The 27,273-nt window shown below is 42.8% G+C and overlaps 1 protein-coding gene and 1 long non-coding RNA gene across 3 annotated transcripts in view; one reads left to right on the top strand and one right to left on the bottom strand.

The window, feature by feature from the left end:
- Nucleotides 1-27,273, bottom strand: part of LOC111962363 (craniofacial development protein 1-like) — a 49,286-nt gene that overhangs the window by 10,433 nt on the left and 11,580 nt on the right. The window contains exons 6-7 of one of the 2 annotated variants that reach the window (XM_070443031.1): nt 11,560-11,718; nt 3,840-8,740 (exon numbers count right to left, since the gene is read on the bottom strand). In XM_070443031.1, the coding sequence (XP_070299132.1) occupies nt 8,674-8,740; nt 11,560-11,718 (226 nt within the window). In that variant the 3' untranslated portion in view covers nt 3,840-8,673. Of the gene's footprint in view, nt 1-3,839; nt 8,741-11,559; nt 11,719-27,273 lie in introns of those variants that run through there. The other variant, XM_023985406.3, reaches the window with a different exon arrangement.
- LOC111962365 (uncharacterized) lies at nt 9,192-11,271 on the top strand. The gene is made up of 2 exons (XR_002877101.2): nt 9,192-10,370; nt 10,916-11,271. It is a non-coding gene; the product is annotated as an uncharacterized lncRNA (long non-coding RNA).

The raw sequence follows: 27,273 nt of genomic DNA on the forward strand, positions 1-27,273 counted from the left end.
CCATCCAGCCGCCATCCAGCCGAGAACCACATAGCGGATTTCTTAACAGGGTTGATAGCAATTGATTTTTAAGAGTATTACTTGCGCTTACCTAGCTCAAATTCTAGATGTCGGATTAAAACTATAGCATCCATAAAGTGAGCATTGGACATAAAAAAATGCTGGACTGACAAAATGTGGAGGTGCAAAAGTTTTTATTAAATGTATAACTTATCGCTCTCACGTGCACATTTCCGTCGTTAAGAAACAACGACGTGCTACCTTTTTGTAGCATCTCTGACAATGCACATCTTTTTTCAGCCGAATCTCAGAATTCTAACACCAGGTTGGTTGCTCGGCAACAACACAGCTGCTTACACCATGCTGCCAGTAAAGAAGTGTATGCGAACAAACCTAGGTTACTGTATTTAGCTAGCTATATGGTGATATTCAAGCTGAGGTTAATCAATAAATGTAAACAGATATTTAGATTAGCTATGTAACTTTAGCTATCTAGCTAATGTTAGCTTGCTTGTACAAAGTTCAGCAGCTAGTCTCTGTAGCTAGCTAACACCAGTCAGCTGAAAGCTAGCTAGCTAACGAACAGCCAAATAAAAGGTAGCTAGCCAATGAATGTGGTTTTGTTTTGATTAGTTAGGTATCTAAATAACGTAACGTTATACCAGTCAGATGAGAGTTAACGTTGGCTAGGAAGCTAACCAACAAGCAAGGGAAGCTAACTAACTATATTTCGCCAAATAAGGTTTAAGTCATCGTGTGTAAACTGCTGATCTCGTGTAATCGGAGCACAAACAAATATGCACAAATAAACTAGCGAACATCATTGGCTGCTATGATAGGTAACCTTAGTTAGCGTTACAATCTTACGTTGGCTAACGTGTATGGACAGTTCATGCACCACCAAATAGCATACTTTCTTACACAAAATATAAATAGTTAGTTACATTAAGTTTAAAATCACAGAACTTTGGTTAACAGCCACCCTACTTCACATTAATTTGCATTGCACAGACCAAGTTATGGTAAGATAAGGTATCCTGATTTCAGACAGGATACTGCAATTAGCTACGCTAAATTTCCTCGAAGAGCAACCAAGACCACACAAACCATAGCCGAGAAAACAAATTGTTTTCTTAAAAAACAGTAAGCTAGTTATGAACTGCATATAGTAAATGGTTGAACCCTAAGCGCACATGTAAACATAACTTCAGTTGTGCTAGCATCAACTTACGAGACACGAATAACAGAATTGCTGTTTCAAGCATGTTTAGAATAAATTCCAGCATCGGCATGAACTCTTTCTCCTGCTGTCTTGTCATTTTTATAAACCAAATTTGTGCTGGCTAATCAACACAGTGTCAAGTTACTTTTCAGTGTGTTCACAGAAAATCTGAAGTCGCCATGCAAAAGCAAAAAGTAGTCAGGGGGTTGCAAATGGTGCACCAGGGTAAAACATCATCACTCAGAATTAGGTTTGCACATTTTGGGGAATATTCAGGAGGTGGAAACTTTCCGTGGGAATATATGGRAAATATATGCAAATTAATATTAATTCCATTTAAATGTAGATGTTTTTTGCATTGGATATATTTGCCATATCATAAAGAGACAGAAACATAAACCTTTTACCTCATCATAAGTAGACATAATTGCAAATGATTAAATACCTCCAATAGAAATAAAATAAAAAAATTAACAATTTAGTTACGAATTGAACTTCAATTAAATGAGTTGACTCTTCACATGGGATGATTTCACTGAACAACAAAAGGGAATATTGAATGATACCCAATGATTCATCGCATCTCCCAAAAACATTTTCTACATACATCTGTAAAATGATAGTCTAGAAACTAAAGCTTTAGTTGTCTTCCTCTCAGGCTTCYATGTCTTCTCCCTGGACCTCCTCAATGTACACCTCTTGAACATCAGACTCTGAGGCCTCATCTTCACTGTCTCTTTCCAACCTTGTTGAGGACGGCTCGTTGTCAGGCTCAAAAATACTCAAATTTTCCCAGATAGCCACCACTTTCCCAACCCTTGTACTGGTCAGCCTGTTGCGTGCTTTGGTGTGTGTGTTCCCAAACAAGGGCCAGTTGCGCTCTGAGGCGGCTGATGTTGGTGGGATTTGGAGGATGATGGAGGCAACAGGGAAAAGAGCCTCAGATCCACAAAGTCCCTTCCACCAGGTGGCTGAGGAGATATGTTGGCACGACTGCCATATTGCATCTCCATCCCAAAGCCCTTGCTTGGAATTGTACGTCGCCAGACTGCCAAGAACCTTGCACTCATCCAGGTCAAAGTGGCAAGACATGGTAGTGATGACAACATAGGCCTTGTTGATCTCTGCACCAGACAGGATGCTTTTGCCAGCATACTTGGGGTCCAACATGTACGCTGCGGCGTGTATGGGCTTCAGGCAGAAGTCTTCACACTTTTCAGAACTGCAATTTCCTCTGCTTGGAGCAACAGTGAAGTGGGCAGGGCAGTACGGATTTCTTCTATTACATCTGCAAGCAGAGTCTGAACATCAGACAGGATGGCATTGTCTCCCTCAATCTGTGCAATGGCTACTGCTATAAGTTTCAGGAGTTTCAGGCTGCTTACCACTGTCTCCCAAAATACATCATCCAGGAGGATCCGCTTGATGGGGCTGTCCATATCGGCAGACTATGATATGGCCATTTCTTGGAGACTCCTTCCCCTCCAGGAGACTGTCAAACATGATGACAACACCACCTCRACGGGTGTTGCTGGGTAGCTTCAATGTGGTGCTCTTATTCTTCTCACTTTGCTTGGTGAGGTAGATTGCTGTTATAACTTGATGACCCTTCACATACCTAACCATTTCCTTGGCTCTCTTGTAGAGTGTATCCATTTTTTTCAGTGCAATGACATCCTTGAGGAGCAGATGCAATGCATTGTGCATTGGTGTGATGTGAGGGTAGGACTCCTCCACTTTAGACCAAGCAGCCTTCATGTTCACAGCATTGTCTGTCACCGGTGCAAATACCTTCTGTGGTCCAAGGTCATTGATGACTGCCTTCAGCTCATCTGCAATGTAGAGACTGGTGTGTCTGTTGTCCTTGTGTCTGTGCTCCTGTAGAATACTGTTCGAGGGGTGGAGATGATGTAGTTAATTATTCCTTGCCCACGAACATTTTTTATTTATTTTATTTTATTTCACCTTTATTTAACCAGGTAGGCAAATTGAGAACACGTTCTCATTTACAATTGCGACCTGGCCAAGATAAAGCAAAGCAGTTCGACACATACAACAACACATGGTTACAATGGAGTAAAACAAACATACAGTCAATAATACAGTGAAAAATAAGTCTATATACAATGTGAGCAAGTGAGGTGAGATAAGGGAGGTGAAGGCAAACAAAATATATATATAATAAATAAAAATATAAAAAAGGCATGGTGGCGAAGTAAATACAATATAGCAAGTAAAAAAAACACTGGAATGGTTGGTTTGCAGTGGAAGAAAGTGCAAAGTAGAGATAGAAATAATGGGGTGCAAAGGAGCAAAATAAATAAATGAATACAGTAGGTAAAGAGGTAGTTTTTGGGCTAAATTATAGATGGCTATGTACAGGTGCAGTAATCTATGAGCTGCTCTGACAGCTGGTGCTTAAAGCTAGTGAGGGAGATAAGTGTTTCCAGTTTCAGAGATTTTTGTAGTTCGTTCCAGTCATTGGCAGCAGAGAACTGGAAGGAGAGGCGGCCAAAGGAAGAATTGGTTTTGGGGGTGACCAGAGAGATATACCTGCTGGAGCGCGTGCTACAGGTAGGTGCTGCTATGGTGACCAGCGAGCTGAAGATAAGGGGGACTTACCTAGCAGGGTCTTGTAGATGACCTGGAGCCAGTGGGTTTGGCGACGAGTATGAAGCGAGGGCCAGCCAACGAGAGTGTACAGGTCGCAGTGGTGGGTAGTGTATGGGGCTTTGGTGACAAAACGGATGGCACTGTGATAGACTGCATCCAATTTATTGAGTAGGGTTTTGGAGGCTATTTTGTAAATGACATCACCGAAGTCGAGGATTGGTAGGATTTGACCACCCATCAGAGATGATTGCAATACAGTCTGCTTTCTCTATGATTTGCTTGACCTTCACTTGAACTCTGTTGAACTCTGCATCCAGCAAATTAGTAGATAAAGCATGTCTGGTTGGAGGGGTGTAGGCTGGGCGAAGAACATTCAGAAATMTYTTCCAWTAYAYATTGCCTGTGAGCATCAGAGGTGAACCAGTTGCATACACAGCTCGAGCAAGACATTCATCAGCATTTCTCTGACTACGTTCCTCCATTGAGTAAAAAAAACCTTCTGATTCCAGGAGAACCATGAGCTGTTGTTATCGATAAGGTGTCTGATTCGTCATTTTCACCTCGAATAGAAGTATAGGGACTTTTGTCAGAGGTTGCTTGTTGTGAGCGCTGAGGGAACGTTATGCACTTGGCCAGATGATTCGGCATCTTTGTTACATTCTACACATATGATTTGGCACAGTATTTGCAAATGTACACAGCTTTTCCTTCTACATTAGCTGCAGTGAAATGTCTCCACACATCAGATAGCGCCCGTGGTATTTTCCTGTAAAGATTAGAAAGAAATGACCAAAAAAAACTAATCCAATTCCAGATAAATAGTTAAGCAGTTAGATTAAACAACTCCTTTGTAAGATACATGTTTTAACATTAAACATGTATGGAAACAGGTGAATTAACACTCCTCAGTTAGCAGGCTCAAGCAAGCTAAAACCCACATGGTAGCAAAAACTAACTACAAAAATTGTTAACAATTTAGAAATGATTTAAACACACTTTGTTGTAGGCTACTATTTACTAGTTAACAAAAAAAATCATCTATGTCATATAAAATATATTCACCCCACCCMGTATTGTAATCAAAACTTACTAGAACGCATGTAGTCCTTGGCTCAGACAGTGTAGTAGTGTGGGCTCAATAGCATCTCATAGTGTGCAATATCTTGAGAATCAGCTGGACATGTGATGGAAGAATGCACTGTGCATGCAGAGGGTTGCAATTCCATTGAATTGTGGATAGTTTAACCAAAATATGCCACAAGACCTAGAATTGCTTTATGAATTTAAGCAAAATTCCAGGGCTTAACTTCCCATGGAAGATTTCTGGAAATTTACCGGAAAGTGTTCGACCCTTTGCAACCCTACTCAGAATCACTGCTTGCCGAACATTCCATGTGTCATCCTGGTCTCATGTAAAGCCAGGACACTGAAATTAGTATGATATGTTACGTTTGGTATGGTTACATAAGACAGTAGATTACTTAAAACCTCTTAAAGGAACCGCCCCTTTCCCCCCAATTTTGACCTAAAATGACATACCCAAATCTAACTGCCTGCAGCTCAGGACCTGAAGCAAGAATATGCATATTCCTGATACCATTTGAAAGGAAACACTTTGAAGTTTGTGGAAATGTGAAATTAATGTAGGAGAATATAACACATTAGATATGGAAAAAGATAATACCAAAAAAATAATGTGTTTTTGAAATGCAAGAGAAAGGCCATAATGTATTATTCCAACCCAGGCACCATTTCGATTTTGGCCACTAGATGGCAGCAGTGTATGTGCAAMATTTTAGACAGATCCAATGAACCATTGCATATATGTTCAAAAATGTGTACCAAGACTGTCCAAATGTGCCTAATGGGTTTATTAATACATTTTCAAGTTCATAATTGTGCACTCTCCTCAAACAATAGCATGGTATTATTTCACTGTAACAGCTACTGTAAATTGGACAGTGCAGTTAGATTAACAAGATTTTAAGCTTTCTTCCCATATCAGATATATCTATGTCATGGGAAATTTGCATTTTACTTACAACCTCATGCTAATCACATTAGCCTATGTTAGCTTAACCATCCCGTGGGGGGGACACCGATCCTGTAGAGGTTTTAAACCCCTTCACTGCAGTCAAATGACCAAATCACCCTCTAGTGGCCTCATGAGGTGAAATGTAATTAATATTTTTCATAATTAAAAAACATTATTACCAAAACACTTGCCGAAAATCTGGTGTTTGTATGTCAAACGGTTTTGTTATATTTCAGTCTTCTGTAATGTATACTGTGCATTCGGAAAGTATTCAGACCCCTTCCCTTTTTCCACATTTTGTTACGTTACAGCCTTATTCTAAAATGGATTAAATAACTTTTTTCCTCATTAATCTACACACAAAACCCCATAATGACAAAGCAAAAATTGGTTTGTATACATTTTTGCTAATTTATTTTWAAAAAATTAAAAAAAACTTTATTTACATAAGCATTCAGACCCTTTGATATGAGACACGAAAATCAGCTCAGGTGCATCCTGTTTCCATTGATCGTCCTTGAGATGTTTCTACAAATTGATTGGAGTCCACCTGCGGTCAATTCAAATGATTGGACATGATTTAGAAAAGCACACACCTGTCTATATAAAGGTCCCACAGTTGACAGTGCATGTCAGAGCAAAAACCAAGCCATGAGGTCAAAGGAATTGTGATTAGAGCTCAGAGACAGGATTGTGTTGAACCACATTTCTGGGGAAGGGTACCAAAACATTTCTGCAGCATTGAAGGTACCCAAGAACACAGCGGCCTCCACAACATTCTGAAATGGAAGAGGTTTGGAACCACCAAGACTCTTCCTAGTGCTGGCCGTCTGGCCAAACTGAGCAATCGGGGGAGAAGGGCCTTGGTCAGGGAGGTGACCAAGAACCCGATGGTCACTCTGACGGAGATCCAGAGCTCCTCTGTGGAGATGGGAGAACCTTCCAGAGAGACAACCATCTCTGCAGCACTCCACCAATCAGGCCTTTATGGTAGAGTGGCCAGACGGAAGCCACTCCTCAGTAAAAGGCACACGATAGCCCGCTTAGAGTTAGCCAAAAGGCACCTGAAGGACTTCTAAACAGTGAGAAACAAGATTCTCTGGCCTGATGAAACCAAGATTGAACTTTTTGCCCTGAATGCCAAGCGTCACGTCTGGAGGAAACCTGACACCATCCCTACGGTGAAGCATGGTGGTGGCAGCATTATGCTGTGGGGTTGTTTTTCAGCGGCAGGGACTGGGAGACTAGTCAGGATTATGGGAAAGATGAACAGAGCAAAGTACAAAGAGATCCTTGATGAAAACCTTCTCCAGAGCGCTCAGGATCTCAGACTGGGGCAAAGGTTCACCTTTCAACTAGACAACGACCCCTAAGCACACAGCCAAGACAACACAGGAGTGGCTTCGGGACAAGTCTCTGAATGTTCTTGAGTGGCCCAGCCAGAACCCGGACTTGAATCCGACATAACATCTCTGCAGAGACCTGAAAATAGCTGTGCAGACACGCCCCCCATCCAACCTGACAGAGCTTGAGAGGATCTGCAGAGAAGAATGGGAGAAACTTCCCAAATACAGGTGTGCCAAGCTTGTAGCGTCATACCCAAGAAGACTCGTCTGTAATCGGTGCCAAAGGTGCTTCAACAAAGTACTGCATCAAGGGTCTGATATTTCAGTTTATTTTATTTTATACATTTGCATGTAGATTGATGAGGGGGAAGAAAACGATGTCAAAAAAGTGAAGGGGTCCAAATACTTTCCGAATGCACTGTATAAAGTGTCATATTGGGATGCAAACTCAAAATTGAATACTATATCTGACATGGTACAGGTCTTATCTTTTTTAAAGCCCATAATCATGTGTGTGAGGTGTACACGTTTCTTTCAAAKTAGATTTGTTTAAGAGAAACTCTGTGTGACCCTGATTTAGCCCACTGCAGTAAAAGGTTTTAAGACAAAAATGAGGGTGGTTGGTCGGAGTGGAAGGATGGGCGTATAACGCAAATGTCTAACAACCAAAGGTTCAGTGTTCCAATCTCATCACGGACAACTTTAGCATTTTAGCTAATTACCAACTTTGCAACTACTTACTACTTTTTAGCTACTTAGAAACTACTTAGCATGTTAGCTAACCATTCCCATAACCCTAYCCCTTTAACACAACTCCTAACCATAACCTTAACCCCTAGCCTAGCTAACTTTAGCCACCTAGCTAACATTAACGTTAGCCTCCTAGCTTACCTTAGTGACAACAAATTGGAATTCGTAATATATCATATGTTATGGAAATTCATAACGTATCGTACGAATTGAAATTCGTAACATATACAAATTACAATTCGTAACATGTGTCAAATGGATGATGGCCGTCCACAAATTAATACATACCATACGAAACATAACATATCATACTATACTGAAGGACAACATAAACGCAACATGTAAAGTGTTGGTCCCATGTGTCTCAAGTTGAGGGAGCGTGCAAATGGCATGCTGACTGCAGGAATGTCCACCAGAGCTGTTGCCAGAGAACTGAATGTTAATTTCTCTGGCTTCCCAGGCGGCGCGGCGGTCTAAGGCACTGCATCGCATCACTACAGACCCGGGTCGACCTCAGGCTGTGTCACAACCGGCCTTGACCGGGAATCCCATAGGGCGGYGCACAATTGGCTCAGCGTCGTCCAGGTTAGGCCGGGGGGGGGCTTTACTTGGCTCATCACGCTCTAGCGACTCCTTGTGGCGGGCCGGGTGACTTCGGTTGTCAGTTGAACAGGGTGCGGCTGGCTTCCGGGTTAAGCGTGCAGGTGTTAAGGAGCGCGGTTTGGCGGGTCATGTTTCAGAGGACGCATGATTCGACCTTCGCCTCTCCCAAGCCTGTTGGGGAGTTGCAACGATGAGACAAGATCAAAAATGGGGAGAAAAGGGGGTCAAATACAAAAAAWATATATATATAAAATTAAAACTGATGTGTATTTCTGTCTGTAATAAAGCCATTTTGTGGTGAAAAATGTATTCTGATTGGCTGGGCCTGGCTCCCCAATGGGGATACCCTCCCAGAACCACCCATGGCTGCGCCCCTGCCCAGTCATGTGAAATCCATAGATTAGGGCCTAATACATTTATTTAAATTGACTGATTTATTTATATGAACTGTAACTCAGTAAAATCTTTGAAAATGTTGCATGTTGCTTTATATTTCTGTTCAGTATAAATGGAGTGTCTCGGATTTACATACAGAATAATACGAAATGCTATACGATCAGGTTGCAGCAGCGTACAGTCAAAAGAAAACAAAATGCTTGCTAACTTGGTTAACTACTTGATTAAATCAACTGTTTTAACCAAGCAAGATAAATAAATGTGGAATCACTACTGAGTGAATTAACAAAATCATTTTGGAACGAACGCTTCCAATAATTTGAATGGTCTGTCGAAGTCAAGGTGTTAAGTTCCTAGTGTAATGGTTAGTTCCCACCTGTGGGTCATAACATTGCGGGTTCGCCTCCTGGAGGAGAAATTTTGACCACTCTTTTGTTAAACCTCTTAGATGTAAAGTCCCCTGTTTAGGGGACCTGCCTGGTTCTGGTACCGATTCCGAACGTAATTTTCACTTATAAATCGATTTGTGGACACTGTAGATCAAAACGGCTTGAATTGAGCAATAGCCCTGGTTCCCACGGACACAGAGGCTGCAGTCCAAATTCAAAGTAGACAGACCTTGGCCCTAAACAGCCCTTGAATGGCGTTTTACATTGTCACATCGGAGAGCCAATGTCCGTTGAAATCTTGAAATTGACCTAAAAAACAACCAACTTAAAGCTACGAATGTACCTAGCAAGCTAACGTAGTTAGCTAGCTAGCTACAGTTACCCATAGCTAGCTAACTAGTTTTATAGCTTGGTAATTTATTCCAATATGTTTATGAAACTAGCTACGTTTTATAGGGTCCTCACTACAAGACTAAGCCACTTTGCCAATGCTAAAATCAATGTCATCTATATATTTGTTTTAGTAAGCTAGCTTACAAAATTCATAATTTTGTCTGATATGCCGAAAATGCAGCCGTGTTGATTAAATTTGACACTTTCCGGCCACYGGAGTATGATACGTGACCACAGTTTGCATTGAATTGTGGGTCATATCAACCCCACAAGTGATCATTCCCTTGAGCTAAATCGAGGGGGCAACGTTAGTGAATTGGACCTCCACTTAAGACAAACTGCATCCAGTTTCGACAAGGATTCCCGCAAGGCAAAGAGGCTAGCGCGAGTGCGGAGGGCGTAAAAATAACATATTTGGACTGCAGCCAGACTATATTTTCTGAGCCTGTGTGATGTAGGATGTGAAATCTGAAACCACTTGAACCTGGGATGTCCTTCCTACCATTTAATTCGCTCTTCCGACTGTCCATCAAATCTTGGCTGAACCCTACATCACAGCCACTGACAAAGAACATCCCTGCAATTGTTACATCGTAGCGGAGCAGGAGAGTGATTTCATCAAGGTAGCAAATTCAGAGATTGATTTATAGACATTAATATAAATACATAGATTTTAATCAAAAACGTTCTGTTTGTTATAGACAGACAAGATTAATATGAGATTAAAGTAAATCATACAGTATAATGGTTTAAAAGCGGGATTTTTATAATATTACCGTTAAACAACTTTATATCACTTAGGCACAGCAGGCATCAAGTTACTTGCCGTTCATTTTGCATATAAAAGGTCTATAATTTTTATCAAACACAATTAAATACTTACAATTGCCAACTTATAGGCATGACTCATTTAGGCATCTTAATAAGGCTGGACTGCTGCAGAGCTCAGCCAGGTACAAGCTATCGATCACAAAGCACTTGTCTATAGGGGATTATCTTCATGACTATCCACAGTCCAACCTGCTGATGACTACTGTAGATAGTGTGAGGATTTAGTGACCAGCCGGAGGAAGACGACAGCACCCTCCTCAGGGGATAGGTACTCAGTGTAAAGCCAATTAGTACATACCTGGGCCCACTGATTGGCTTGGTGTCTCCCTCTATATAGGTGTGCCAGGAGATGAGCTCGAGGTGGATTGGGAGCAGACACGGGGACCTGTGAGGACCTCGGACTTTCCTACCTCAGAGAAAGCGTCTTCATCTGATGCACCTTGGCTCTATGTTAAACAAGGCAGGCTATTGATAGAGGGAAGCGTTCCACCTGTAAATATGTGTAGATGATAGTCTAAAGATAAGGGGAGCCGTTTGTTGTTTCGTGTTCCCTTTTTGGCCATGGCCTTTTGGTCAACTGGTTAGTTTATGTGTATTATTTTTACGCTGTTGGACGCTACCTTGAACTGGAATTATTTTGTCGGGCGAAAAGAAAACTTGTTTAGTGACAATACAAAAGAAAAGTAACCACAACCACTGCCTCCGGTCTGTTCATTTCATGCCTCCCGCCTGTGTTAGGGTGTTTCGGACTAGCTGATCCGTCACAACAGATAGAGACCACTGGTATCAGAGACAGATGTGTTCTGTAGCTCAGGATTAGTACTGGGCAGTAGATATTATATAGGACCAGTCCATTAGGATAAGGCTGGTGGGTAGAGGCAAAATACTTTTTAACTGATCAGTTTACCAGCCTGTTGAACTGGTGGAATGGTGTTGCAGTACACTGTATGGCATCGCTGGTACTACTAAAGAGAGACTCACCCCTCTTTGCCGCGGTTGTGGATGGCCAGCTCGTCCCCGATGCCTTCCTCATCTTTGAAGGCGTTCCAGTCCATCTTAGACTTCTCTAACGTGCTCATCTTCTGTTTCTTCCCCCCGAGGCGGTTCAGGATGCTGCCCATCCCTACAGGCCTCTTGACACTGAGGGGGACACATGTAAACGTTACACAATAAAAGAGAACACAGAGGGGAGGTGCTTCATTGTGAAGCAGGGCTGATGAAGTTGGCTATTTTTGCAAGCCTCATCTTCAGAAAACAGCAGAGYGAAATTATGACATTTTCAAGGGAGAGCAATAAATGAAATTAGAGCCCRACTGATATTGTCAGCCGATATTGGCCTTTTACCGCTATATCGGTATCAGCCTATAATTCCACTAATAAATCGGATGAAACATGGGAATCTCATGCTTTTCTGAATACTTGATTTGATTAATTTCCCAATGTAAAAAAAATCTACATTTGAAACATATTTGTTGAACAATTGCTGTTTTGGATGGCAATTTATAAGAATTCAGTGTGGAATAATTACACTTGAATTTCCCCGGCGTAAAACAGTGTATCGGCAGATATATCGTAAAGTTTTGTCCCCCAAAAAATCTGAATCGGTATCGGGCTCTAAATGAAATAGTCACAAGCTCTAATCCTCACAATGAAGAAAATTGAATAATAAGGGAAGGGAGTGAATGAGGGAAGAGAGGAGAGAAAAGAGACAGGACAGAGGAAATAGACAGATTTCAGATTATAAAACAAAACAAAACAGGCTCCCAAATTGAAATGATTCTTCTAGCAGTTTATTTCAGAGCATCACCTCGTTTCTTTKTGCAGCTGTGTGAACAAAGATGTCAGTCCATTTTGATACAGAAGAAAGTCATCCTGACACTGATGTTTCTCTTGGCTGCAGCAATGAAATGTTAAACAATGTGTGCTGAGAAATAGCTGAAGACATCACACTGGCACGCCTCCCCCACAAGGGGACCTAGGGGGAGGCAGAGGGTCTGTTAGGGTGCTGGCGGAGTGGTTGGGGCACCATCAGACCTTGGAGGTACTGGATGGTGTCAGCGGTCCAAGGACGAGCACTTTCATGCTCAGTTGAGTCATATTGCAGGTCCCTAGAAGAACAGACTCAAAATGTGGTTACACTAATGCTTTCCTCTCTTTGTTTGCATCTGTGTGTGTCAGCAGGCAGTAAAGACAGGGTGTGTTTAACAAGGCTGTCTCCTATATCAAGGTTTTTGTGGATAACCAGGAAAGGGAAGTGACACTGAAACGGAGGTCAACAAAAGAAGACATGGCAGCATACACCCTCACACGTTACCCGCACGTGCAAACCCACACACACCCATGTATCCCACTCTAACCATGTTGATAACAAGCCTGTTTATAGAGTTCCAGCTCATTGGAAGTGTGTTACAACAAGCTGCTCATAATCTAAAATGCCTGTAACAGGCTGGCTATAAAATGAAACGGCAAGGAGAGGACAAACACACACTGGCAAACATATACTAATCAATCCAGCTGGAGGTAGGGCCAACGACAAGCCTGAATCAGTAACACATTGTCAGTCATACAGTGCTACTACAGTATATTGCTACTAAAAGTACTGAAGTGAATTAACACAGAGAGGAATGAGAGGAATAGGAGAAAGACCCCTGGTCCACACAAGGCAGATAGTTTTCTCGTTCCACAGAGAGGATAAGGGTGCTTTGAAGAGAAACAAGGGTAAAGTCTGCCTGACAGAATGCATTTGCCATCTGTACAGGGGCTGTCTGCATCGCTCAGAAGATGGCGGGCAAAAGAAACGCAAGGGGGAACTTTTCTTMTTTTCTTCTGCATTGTTTTGTTTGTGGGTCTTTCTGTGATGCCCTTCAGGAACAGATCAATTTCCTGCAGAATGGCAGAATGCTCACATACACGTCTTATCCTACCAACACACAACCAAACTCCCCCACAAGAACACACTCCCTTAGTAATGTACACAAACACACCACGCTGACTGAACATGTCACATAAGCCCATGCTTACACACAGCTTTCTGCCAGCTGTRCCCACTGAGCACTGTTCCCACGGCAGCCGGACATGGGCCAGACTAAACATCCAAATAGCTTAGCACATGCACATACACACCATCGTTCTGCACCTACAAAAACAATAATATCCACTTAGAACACAGTGTATGGTGAACAGAACTACATGGAGTTAAAAACTGATAAATGAATTAAGGTCATATCTAATATTGTTTTTCTTTTCCCCGATCTAATCCTGGAGAAGCTCGCAAGACAAGCACTGCAAATGTCCCAATCACTATACTGCATCATCGGCCTCTGCTAAACACTGGGCTGCTGCTGCTCAGTCATGTGCAAGCAGCAAGCCTTAATGCAGCAAAGTGAGCCTCAGCCTCCCCCAACACAGGCTACAGCGCACAGATCTATAGAGGACAGTTACACAACTCCAATGTTAATATTTCAACATGTGTGCGACTGTGTAAAGGTTTGTGAGTCTCATATTGTGGCACAACTTCTCTATTACAAGCAATGGCTGCACATGAATGGACAAAGCAATTGATCACATGACACCATTCAATCCTATCTGAAGACTCAATAGCACATTGAAGTGAAATGAAGACGGTTAAAGGAAAATTCCACCCAAAAACTATCAATACTATGTATTGGGTTTCATTAGTCCATTGTTGATATGGTCCCAAAATATTTTTCATGTATGATGCATTTTGCATCATATGATGCAAACTAGAGGTCGACCGATTATGATTTTTCAGCGCCGATACTGATACCGATTATTGGAGAACCAAAAAAAGCCGATACCGATTAAATCGGCCGATTTTTTAAATGTATTTGTAATAATGACAATTACAACAATACTGAATGAACACTTATTTTAACTTAATATAATACATCAATAAAATCAATTTAGCCTCAAATAAATAATGAAACATGTTCAATTTGGTTTAAATGATGCAAAAACAAAGTGTTGGAGAAGTAAAAGTGCAATATGTGCCATGTAAGAAGGCTAACGTTTAAGTTCCTTGCTCAGAACATGAGAACATATGAAAGCTGGTGGTTCCTTTTAACATGAGTCTTCAATATTCCCAGGTAAGAAGTTTTAGGTTGTAGTTATTATAGGAATATTTCTCTCTATACCATTTGTTTTTCATATACCTTTGACTATTGGATGTTCTTATAGGCACTTTAGTATTGCCAGTGTAACAGTATAGCTTCCATCCCTCTCCTCGCCGCTACCTGGGCTCGAACCAGGAACACATCGACAACAGCCACCCTCGAAGCCGCGTTACCCATGCAGAGCAAGGGGAACAACTACTCCAAGTCTCAGAGCGAGTGACGTTTGAAACGCTATTAGTGCGCACCCCGCTAACTAGCTAGCCATTTCACATCGGTTACACCAGCCTAATCTCGGGAGTTGATAGGCTTGAATTCATAAACAGCAGAGCTGCTGGCAAACGCAGCACGAAAGTGCTGTTTGAATGAATGCTTACGAGCCTTCTGGTGCCCACCATCGCTCAGTCAGACTGCTCTATCAAATCATAGACTTAATTATAACATAATAACACACAGAAATACGAGCCTTAGGTCATTAATATGGTAGAATCCGGAAACTATCATCTCGAAAACAAAACATTTGTTCTTTCAGTGAAATACGGAACCGTTCCGTATTTTATCTAACAGGTGGCATCCATCAGTCTAAATATTCCTGTTACATTGCACAACCTTCAATGTTATGTCATAATTACGTAACATTCTGGCAAATTAGTTCGCAATGAGCCAGGCGGCCCAAACTGTTGCATATACCCTGACTCTGTGTGCAATGAACGCAAGAGAAGTGACACAATTTCACCTGGTTAATATTGCCTGCTAACCTGGATTTCTTTTAGCTAAATATGCAGGTTTAAAAATATATACTTCTGTGTATTGATTTTAAGAAAGGCATTGATGTTTATGGTTAGGTACACGTTGGAGCAACGACAGTCCTTTTTCGCAAATGCGCACTGCATCGATTATATGCAACGTAGGACACGCTAGATAAACTAGTAATATCAACAACCATGTGTAGTTAACTAGTGATTATGATTGATTGATTGTTTTTTATAAGATAAGTTTAATGCTAGCTAGCAACTTACCTTGGCTTCTTACTGCATTCGCGTAACATGCGGGCTCCTTGTGAGGCAGGTGGTTAGAGCGTTGGACTATTTAACCGTAAGGTTGCAAGATTGAATCTCTGAGCTGACAAGGTAAAAATATTTCGTTCTGCCCCTGAACAAGGCAGTTAACCCACCGTTCCTAGGCCGTCAATAAGAATGTGTTTTTAACTGACTTGCCTAGTTAAATAAAGGTGTAAAAWTTTTTTTTATCCGATTTCCGATTGTTATGAAAACTTGAAATCGCCCCTAATTAATCGGCCATTCCGATTAATCGGTCGACCTCTAATGCAAACGCAGCATAATTTGATGCAAAATGCATCAAACCAGCGGTATTTCTGTATTTTGAAAGTTACTGTATACAGTTAAACAAGGCACACCTGTTAATTGAAATGCATTCTAAGTGACTACCTCATGAAGCTGGTTGAGAGAATGCCAAGAGTGTCAGCTGTCATCAAGGCAAAGGGTGGCAACTTTGACGAATCTAAAATATATATTTTGATTTGTTTCACACCTTTTTGATTACTACATGATTCCATATGTGTTATTTCATAGTTTTGATGTCTTCACTATTATTCTACAATGTACAAAATAGTAAAAAGAAAAGAAAAACCCTTGAATGAGTAGGTGTGTCAAAACTTTTGACTGCCACTGTATTTTGAAAACTTGATTGCTGACATGCAATACATATTGGTACTATATCAACGACGGACTAATGAAAGAAATACCAAAAGATATCAAATCAAAATCAAATCTTATTGGTGACAGACATATTTAGCAAATGTTATTGCGGGTGTTCCTAGCTCCAACAGTGGAATTATAAAATATATACATATTAGATCAAGCAATGTCGGAGTGGCATTGCTTTTGGGTGGAGTTTACTTTTTGCATCTCAAGGAGACATAACATGCTTTATTTCTATTTTTATTACAATTAAAAAATAAACATAGGACATTTGGAGACATAACATGAGCAGTTTGAGCTTCTTCAGGAAGTGACTTTGCAGGCTAGCTCAGTGCTGCCCCCTCTCATTGAATAACTGAAGTTGAAGGCTAACTGGGATACTACAGGCTGCCATTAAATCAAATCAAAGTTTATTTGTCACGTGCGCCGAATACAACAGACCTTACAGTGAAATGCTTACTAACCAACAGTGCAATTTCTTTAAAAAGTTTTTTTTAAATAAAGATATTAGGTGAACAATAAGTAAAGAAATAAAAACAACAGTAAAAAGACATTGAAAAACAACAGTAGCGAGGCTACAGTTGAATTTGGAAGTTTACATACACCTTAGCCATATACATTTAAACTTTTCACAATTCCTGCATTTAATCCTAGGAATAATGCCCCGTTTTAGGTAAGTTAGGGTCCCCACTTTATTGTAAGAATGTGAAATGTCAGAATAATAGTAGAGAGAATTATTTATTTCAGCTTTAATTTCTTTCATCACATTCCCAGTGGGTCAGAAGTTGACATACATTCAATTAGTATTTGGTAGCATTGCCTTTAAATTGTTTAACTTGGGTCAAATGTGTCGGGTAGCCTTCCACAAGCGTCCCGCAATAAATTGGGTGAATTTTGGCCCATTCCTTCTGACAGAGCTGGTGTAACTGAGTCAGGTTCGTAGGCCTCCTTGCTCGCACACGTTTTTTCAGTTCTGCCCACAAAATGTTCTATAGGATCGAGGTCAGGGCTTTGCAATGGCCACTCCAATACCTTGACTTTATTGTCCTTAAGMCATTTTGCCACAACTTTGGAAGTATGCTTGGGGTCATTGTCAATTTGGAAGACCCATTTGTGACCAAGCTTTAACTTCCTGACTGACGTCTTGAGATGTTGCTTTAATATAGCCACATAATTTTCCATCCCCATGATGCCATCCATTTTGTGAAGTGCACCAGTCCCTCCTGCAGCAAAGCACCCCCACAACATGATGCTGTCACCCCCGTGCTTCACGGTTGGGATGGTGTTCTTCAGCTTGCAAGCGTCCCCCTTTTTCCTCCAAACATAACGATGGWCATTATGGCCAAAAAGTTCTATTTTTTTTTCATCAGACCAGAGGACATTTCTCCAAAAAGTACAATCTTTGTCCCCATATGCAGTTGCAAACCATAGTCTGGCTTTTTTATGGCAGTTTTGGAGCAGTGGCTTCTTCCTTGCTGAGTGGCCTTTCAGGTTATGTCGATATAGAACTCGTTATACTGTGGATATAGATACTTTTGTACCGGGTTCCTCCAGCATCTTCACAAGGTCCTTTGCTGTTGTTCTGGGATTGATTTGCACTTTTCGCACCGAAGTACGTTCATCTCTAAGAGACAGAACGCGTCTCATTCCTGAGCGGTATAACGGCTGCGTGGTCCCATGGTGTTTATACTTGCGTACTATTGCTTGTACAGATGAATGTGGTACCTTCAGGCATTTGGAAATTGCTCCCAAGGACGAACCAGACTTGTGGAGGTCTACAATTTTTTTGTCTGAGGTCTTGGATTTCTTTTGATTTTCCCATGATGTCAAGCAAAGAGGCATTGAGTTTGAAGGTAGACCGTGAAATACATCCACAGGTACACCTACAATTGACTCAAATGATGTCAACTAGCCTATCAGAAGCTTCTAAAGCCATGACATAATTTTCTGGAATTTTCCAAGCTGTTTACATGCACTAAGTTGACTGTRCCTTTAAACTTCTGACCCACTGGAATTGTGATACAGTGAATTATAAGTGAAATAATCTGTCTGTAAACAATTGTTGGAAAAAAGACTTGTGTCATGCACGAAGTAGATGTCCTAACCAACTTGCYAAAACTATAGTTTGTTAACAATACATTTGTGGAGTTTATTTTGAAGCAATTATTGGTACCATGACTGTCTTTGATACATTTTACTTACACGAAGATTGCCATTTTTCCATTCACTATAATGGGGGATGGATCCTGTTCTGCTAACAATAACTGCAGTACCGTGGTCGGCCTTAAACCTCCGTGGTTTCAATGAGAGGGGGCAGTCGTTCTCCCCTGATTAAAGGACCAATGATGGATGGAGTGAGAGGGATGAAGGAGAAACTAGAAAGCGACACAAAACAGTTCCTTAGAGAACAGGCACGATAAACAGTGCAGCTATAGACACATACAGTACATGCCTATACAACGCCACTGTAATCCAGGCTCCAAACTGCTGTGACAGGGGATCAATAGACCATCAGGGCTCAACTGATACTCTATCCAGCCTGTCCCCGTSCCTGTGTGGTGGGCTGGGAAAGGTCTGGGTCGTGTGCCAGGCTGCAGCACTCCTCTCTCTGTGCCTTTGTGTCTGTCAGGGGAGAATGTTAAACATACTGCCCAGGCTGCAGGGGTGAATGTTAAACATACTGCCCAGGCTGCAGGGGAGAATGTTAAACGTACTGCCCAGGCTGCAGGGGAGAATGTTAAATGTACTGCCCAGGCGGCAGGGGAGAATGTTAAACGTACTGCCCAGGCTGCAGGGCCTGTTTGGGGAAACACACAGGGTCTGGCTGATAGGAGGCTGGCAGTAATCACAATCCAGTTTATTTGAAGATTGAGGTCTCCCATGACCAGAGCCTCTCTCTATAGCTGTCTCAAACAGGGAGACTGATAACACACAGAGCATGAAGACACACACACTTACTGTACACAGTACACACACGATAAATACACACAACAAAATGGGAATGATGACACACACACGCAGCTCTGCAACCTTGGCACAAGGAAGGAGAGGAGCAGAAAAGGCGAAGCAAGGTGAGGAGAGGTGGGGCTAAGAGCCTCCTCCACCCCCTGCAGACAGACAGGACTGTGACATGGTCGTCTCTCTGGCAGGATGCAGCCGTCATAAAGGCTCCCCARAACAAACCCTCTCTATTCTTCTACTGTTGCCTCAATAGGAAATACATTCCTCAGCTCGGCCTCCCAACCACATTCCATTGTTCTGCAGAAGAAATGCGTCCCCTTCTCAGGGAGGGCTGCCAGAGTGGGACTGACCCCAGTATTCACCCATAACAAACAAATGGACCACTAGAATAGAGTGGGTGCTGATGGTTAGTTAGGAATAACGACTACTATGCTCTGTTATACTACAGACCAGAACACCATGGTCAAATCCTCTTCGTTGTGGACCTAAAACTTCCCCTGTCTGTCTTACCTGTGCTGAGAGGTCTGTCTGGGCAACGGAGCAGGGAGATGCTTGAATGACCCAGATATCAGGGGAAAAATGTGTAGGAATGCTCCTGGAGCAGTGGCCAGGTAGGACAGAGAGGACCTTAACATCAGCCAGGGAGAGGGAGCAGTATCCAGAGAAAAGAGGGGTTATGCATCACAATGGTCCAATACAACCCAATCCTTTCATTACAAGCGCAAACTTCTAGCCAGTGGACAGTCAGTGATAGGCTATGCACCATGTGATTACGTTCCAGCAGGTATATCTCACTGATCATCCCCAAAGCCAACGCGTCATTTGTGACTGGAACGAATTGCAAAAATCACTGAAGTTGGAGACTTTTATTTCCCTCACCAACTATCTGAGCAGCTAACCGATCGCTGCAGCTGTACATAGTCCATCTGTAAATAGCCCACCCAATCTACCTACCTCATCCCATACTGTTTTTATTTACTTTTCTGCTCTTTTGCACACCAGTATCTCTACTTGCACATCATCATCTGCTCAAATATCACTCCAGGGTTAATCTGCTAAATTGTAATTATTCGCTCCTATGGCCTATTTATTGCCTTTTTTCTACTGTGTCATTGACTTGTTTATTGTGTTRTTGGCTTGTTTATTGTTTACTCCATGTGTAACTCTGTGTTGTTGTCTGTGTCACCTTATTTTCCACCATAATTTGCAAATAAATTCATAAAAAATCCTACAATGTGATTTTCTGGATTTAGTTGAAGTGTACCTATGATGAAAATTACAGGCCTCTCATCTTCTTAAGTGGGAGAACTTGCACAATTGGTGGCTGACTAAATACTTTTTTGCCCCACTGTAAATATATATTTTTAATTCTGAGTGTGTTTTGGATACCAGAATAGGGACAGTAGAGTAGGTTTGCTAAAGGCTTTATTCCACTGCAGCCTTGACAGTTTGAATAGAGACCTTTGAAAGCCTTATTATTAAAACAAGCCCATAATATCAAACTAAATGAGCCAACAACAGCCGTACCAGAGCCCCGAGCCCCACTCTGTCCTCCAACTGGCCTACAGTACAGACTCTCTCTCTGGTACAAGACTCAGGAGACTGAAGTGATGCCAAAATGGACTCAACCGTATTTTGTGTGTGTGTGTATTCTGACATGCCCATTTGAACTTTCCTCAGAAGATTAAATCCCTCCCTTCCTCTCTCTTTCCATCTCTCTCGCCATCCCTCCCATCTTCAAAGCCTGGTCCAGTCAGGAATGTGTTGCCGGKGTGCTGGTATCTCATGCCCTGCCCTGGGTGAGTAAGTGAGTCAGTGAGTGAGTGACAGCTCTAGGTTAGGGTGAACAATAGGGAACACCTGCTGTGGAGGGGCTCTTATACTGCTGCCACCTGTCCCCAGGTCAGCTGGCCAACCATCCTCTGGCTACTGCCACCTGGTTACACACACAAACCTTGACCTACCTGGCCAGGCACACCCCTGGGACACCACCACAGGTCCCCTCTGGCACTCTGTGACATACACAGCCCCTTCTGTCTCCAAACAGGTCTAGCCACACTGTGCCTGCAGCAGTAGCTCATTACTCTGCGCTGCTGTCTGGCTGTGATGTGTCGTAAGTGAATAACGAAACAGCACGTTGGTTAATATCTCCTCTCTCCTGCTGGGCCTCTCCACGGGGGCCTCGCTCCACACTTACACACACTCACCAGCCCTCTAGCTCGCTCTCACACAGGCTATTCATACAGTACCCCTCTCCATGAGTTCCACTCAATATTTCCCCTCTCAGTTTCTCTCAATCTGACTTTCTGTAAAAATCCAGATGGTTTAAACAAATCAGGAATAAAGTGCAGACTAGCCCAGAACTCTCCAGAGGACTGACAACTATGTGATTCAGAAATACATCTCAGGCCAATTTAGTCTGGAGAAATGACATAAAAGCAGACACACAGAGAGCACCAGAGGTCAGGCTGGACCACAGCTAAAAAGAGAATTGAACGTCAGAGCAGTGGGCCCCAGTGTGCTGTTGCATCAGGCCCTCTTTCATCAGGCCCTCTAACACAGACTAGGCCTGAACCAGAGGGTGGGGATGGGGGTCTCAGGGCACCTCTAACAGTTAAAACTTTACTCCCAGAGGATCCCCCCAGCACACATGTTCCTCTGCTGCTGTGGTTGCCAGGGAAACTGTCAAACATACCAACTCAAAAGGAAAGAGGGAGGTCTGGGGAAATGTGGCTCAGGGTTTGGTTGTCTCAGGTAGGTGTGTGTGTCTGTGGACATTGTCTGTACAAACAGGAAATAAACATTTGGGATTACAGGATTGTGCATTGGTGGGTTGATGCTATGCAGTACTGCAGACACACTCATACTGACATATCCACTGACACGGCAACATCATTGCAACATGTCTTCTGTAATCTACTGAGACATCTACATGGTGAGTGTAATCTACTGAGACATCTACATGGTGAGTGTAATCTACTGAGACATCTACATGGTGAGTGCTTGTCTTGCTTCTTATCCATAAAACACTGGCTGCCTCTAACCAATAAAAAACGAACAAATCCCATGCAAGAACACAAAAATGATGCCTCCTCAACACAAACGTAAGCACCATCTGAAAGAAAGAACTTCACACACGCACTACAGGCAGGTGTGATGCATCAGGTCCTGTGAAACACAACCTGAGACATACTTTTAACAACACCACCTTCCGCTGCACCCAGTGGGCTTCCACCTACCCACACCTTATAATGGCTGCTAGAGAGCTGTGTGTGTGTGTGGCAGTCACAGTGTGCACACTGGTTGCTAATGTGTACACAGAGACTGTCAGCTCTCTCCTGTCACAGCTCCCCACACATCACTGACACAATGTGTTCACCTTCCAGTGATGCAGTTACAGCCTGTCACCACCACAGCCATAGCTTAACCTCACTCAGGCTCAGCCTGTCCTCAGCCCTGCCAGCTACACATAGACCTGCCTCCTGAAGATGTGCTAGAGGTTACAGGTAGTGCAAGTGGTTTCCTTACAACAACGCCAAGGAGAGGACATTCACAGAAACTTACTATCACATTTAGATATGTTTTTGTCACTGGCCTACTACTACTACTACTACTACTACTACACCATAATGGCAAAGTGGTATAATGTTTTTACAAATAAAAAATGAAAAGCTGATATGTACTAAGTCAATAAGTATTCAACCCCTTTGTTATGGCAAGCCTAAATCAGTTCAGGAGTAAACATAATAAGTTGCATGGACTTACTGTGTGCAATAATAGTGTTTAACATGATTTTTTAATGACTACCTCGTCTCTGTACCCCACACATACAATTATCTGTAAGGTCCCTCATTTGAGCAGTAAATTTCAAACACAGATTCAGGCCAGGGAGGTTTTCAATGCCTTGCAAAGAAGGGGACCTATTAAGTAGATGGGTAAAAAAAAATCTAAAAGCAGACACTGAATATCCCTTTGAGCATGGTGAAGTTATTAATTACACTTTAGATTGTGTATTAATAGAGAGTGGAGGGGCTCCTCCAGATGTCTGTAGCCACAGGGAGAGTGGAGGGGCTCCTCCAGATGTCTGTAGCCACGGGGAGAGTGGAGGGGCTCCTCCAGATGTCTGTAGCCACGGGGAGAGTGGAGGGGCTCCTCAGATGTCTGTAGCCACGGGGAGAGTGGAGGGGCTCCTCCAGATGTCTGTAGCCACGGGAGAGTGGAGGGCTCTCCAGATGTCTGTAGCCACGGGGAGAGTGGAGGGGCTCCTCCAGATGTCTGTAGCCACGGGGAGAGTGGAGGGGCTCCTCCAGATGTCTGTAGCCACGGGAGAGTGAGGGGCTCCTCCAGATGTCTGTAGCCACGGGGAGAGTGGAGGGGCTCCTCCAGATGTCTGTAGCCACGGGAGAGTGGAGGGGCTCCTCCAGATGTCCTGTAGCCACGGGGAGAGTGGAGGGGCTCCTCCAGATGTCTGTAGCCACGGGGAGAGTGGAGGGCTCTCCAGATGTCTGTAGCCACGGGAGAGTGGAGGGGCTCCCTCCAGATGTCTGTAGCCACGGGGAGAGTGGAGGGGCTCCTCCAGATGTCTGTAGCCACGGGGAGAGAATGCAGGACCCCTAAACACACACACATACTAAGGCTGCTGCCTACCTGTAAGGGGTGTACCCAGCTGCTCCTCATCCTCTCATCAGCAGACCCAGGCCAGGAGGAAGTCCTTGAAAGGATAATACACTTTGTGCCCATTAAAAGGTCATTGGTAGATCTCCTCTCACAGCTCAAGGCCAATAGAAAAGCCATGCATATCTGATTCTTCCTGCACAAATTACCACTTTAAAAGAACAGAGGTGATGACCCTGATCACAATTATGAAAGAAGATGAGGATTAAAGAAAGTGTTGTTATAAGGTGGTGTAACCATATAAGGTGAGGTTAAAAGCTATACAATGGACATTTCATCTCACCGGTCACCTGACCGGGCAGTGTGTACACACAGCAAACACAGATGCTTCTCTACGGGTGACTACGTCAATCTCCTCAACAGTTATCATGACACCACAGAACTCTACCAAAACATAGAAACCTCAACATAAGATACGACACACAGCTCGTGCATTCTAGATGGTGCATGTACAGCAGGTTTCTATAAAGAGGTCTCACTGGTATGTGAGGATGCTCTTTGCTCTGCAACTGAATGAGGCTCCTCCACTTAAGGTAGTATCTTTTAGCACCCTCTCATTACAAACATAGCAACGTGTAACACTCAGACATAATAACCTATGGTGGTGAGGTACATCTGATAGCCCTGCTGAAACATAACACCATGACTGGTCCTTCACTTAGGTGCGTTGACACTAGTGCTGAGCGATTCACCAAAATGTTGGTTATTTTTTGTTTTTTTAAAACAACTTAATTGACCGACATCGGTTCAATTATTTAAATTCCATTTCCTTACGTTTTTTTCTGTGAGCTCAATGCGCACATTGCACAGTTTTTCTAGAGATAAATCAGATCCAGCCTGAACTGTGGAGTGGAATTTAATAGGGAGTTGTTGTTTCCAACAGGCCAATATTCTACATACACTACATGACCAAAAGTATGTGGACACCTGCTGGTCAAATATCTCATTCCAAACTCATAGGCATTAATATGGAGTTGGTCCTCCCTTTGTTGCTAATTCAGCCTCCACTCTTCTGGGAAGGCTTTCAACTGGATGTTGGAACATTGTTGCCGGGACCTTTTCCCGTTTAGCCACAAGAGCATTAGTGAGGTCCGCCACTGATGTTGGGCAATTAGGCCTGGCTCTCAGTCTGCGTTCCAATTCATCCAAAAGGTGTTCGATGGGGTTGAGGTCAGGGCTCTGTGCAGGCCAGTCAAGTTCTTCCACACCGGTCTCGACAAACCATTTCTGTATTGCCCTCACTTTGTGCACAGGGGGCATTGTCATGCTGAAACAGGAAAGGGCCTTCCCCAAACTGTTGCCATAAAGTTGGAAGCACAGAATCGTCTAGAATGTCATTGTATGCTGTAGCGTTAAGATTTCCCTTCACTGGAACTAAGGGGCCTGAACAGCAGCCCCAGACTATTATTCCTCCTCCATCAAACTTTACAGTTGGTACTATGCATTGGGGCAGGCAGTGTTCTCCTGACATCCGCCAAACCCAGATTCATCCTTCGGACTSCCAAATGGTGACGCGTGATTCATCACTTCAGAGAACGCAAACAGTTCTTGAGTTGACGTAGCTTCCAGAGGCAGTTTGGAACTCGGTAGTGAGTGTTGCAACCGAGGACAGACAATTTTTACGCACTTTCAGCAATCAGCAGTCCCATTTTGTGAGCTTGTTTGGCCTACCGCTTCCTCGGCTGAGCCRTTGTTGCTCCCCGACGTTTCCTCTTCACAATAACGGCACTTACAGTTAACCAGGGAAGCTCTAGCAGGGTAGAAATTTGATGAACTGACTTGTTGGAAAGGTGGCATCCTATGACGGTGCCACGTTGAAAGTCAATGAGCTCTTCAGTAAGGCCATTCTATTGCCAATGTTTGTCTATGGAGAATGCATGGCTGTGTGCTTGATTTTATACACCTGTCAGCAACGGGTGTGGCTGAAATAGCCGAATCCACTTATTGGAATGGGTGTCCACCTACTTTTGTATATACAGTGTAGTTTAACGCATGAAACATGGTAATTAACTACAAATGACCATAATCCATTTCGCATCTACTTGTCCGGTCTGTGTTTTCTTTTACAACTGCTAAGGAAGAAACAGAGGAATGCATGAGCATGAGGTGATATAAAGAGCAGCTTTTGCTTCGCGAGTTCTCTACCTGAAAATACATGATCTAAGTGATTGATAGTTGATATTCAGCAGTCATTAAAGTATGCATTTGAAGAACTACCAAATAGTGATTTTGTCAGACAGATATAAGCAGCAGTTCTATAGAGATGAGATGATGACCTGGAATTAAATAATAAATTCATCAAATAATATACACAACAACTCAAATATTGTATTAAAGTAAAGTAATGTGAATAAATGATGGTTAATAAGTGATAATCAGTAATGGACAGTCACTACCATCAGGGGACTTTTACGAATTGTTTTATTCTGTGTTGTTAGAGTATTCAACCCACATAACACATAGCGCATTTAATGTCAAATAAATAAATATCGAAACCGAAATCCGTGATTTAAAAACAAATCGAAACGAAACCGAACCGACCTCAAAAAGCACTAATCGCTCAGCAATAGAGGACACACACATCTATGATGAAGGAAAATAGTTTATGTTCCTAAATCTGGGGAGCACTCGTCGTCTGCCACACCTCTCTCTTCACTGACAGCGCCGCAGACTCATCATCTCTGCTCTATTACCATTCATTAATTCCCTCAGTCACACTCTTCCCCTGTCCCTGGTCCCTACTGCTGCTGGCTCTGACCCCACTTACCCTCTGACCCCTCACCCCTGGAGGGCAACCTGCTCTCCGAGCTCTCAGCGAGATGGGAAACATGAGTGAGCTACAGAGCTCCAGAGGATGGTCCACAGCCATAGAGTCCAATGATGAGAAAACTACTACTGTTGTCGCAGCAGCATACCTCACTGGTAGTCTCTCATCACCCTCTCTACTGTTCTAGATGTAGGCCTATAGAAGCTTTCCTTTCCCGATTTATAAAGTTAAGATCAGAGTTGAGCAGAGACCCTTTAAAATAACACTGCAGAACTTTGTAGAATTCATGAGAATGTTCTGATCTGGGAGCAAAATGTTCCAGTCAGGCTCGAACTCACACACACGCAAAAACGTGTACACACGCACTCAGTCACACACTAAATTGAGAAGTGTGTGCACAAAAATACAGACAGACATGCCTATAATGTATGACTTGGGTGTA

Source organism: Salvelinus sp. IW2-2015, linkage group LG4q.1:29 (assembly GCF_002910315.2).
Source record: "Salvelinus sp. IW2-2015 linkage group LG4q.1:29, ASM291031v2, whole genome shotgun sequence".
Taxonomy (NCBI): Eukaryota; Metazoa; Chordata; class Actinopteri; order Salmoniformes; family Salmonidae; genus Salvelinus; species Salvelinus sp. IW2-2015.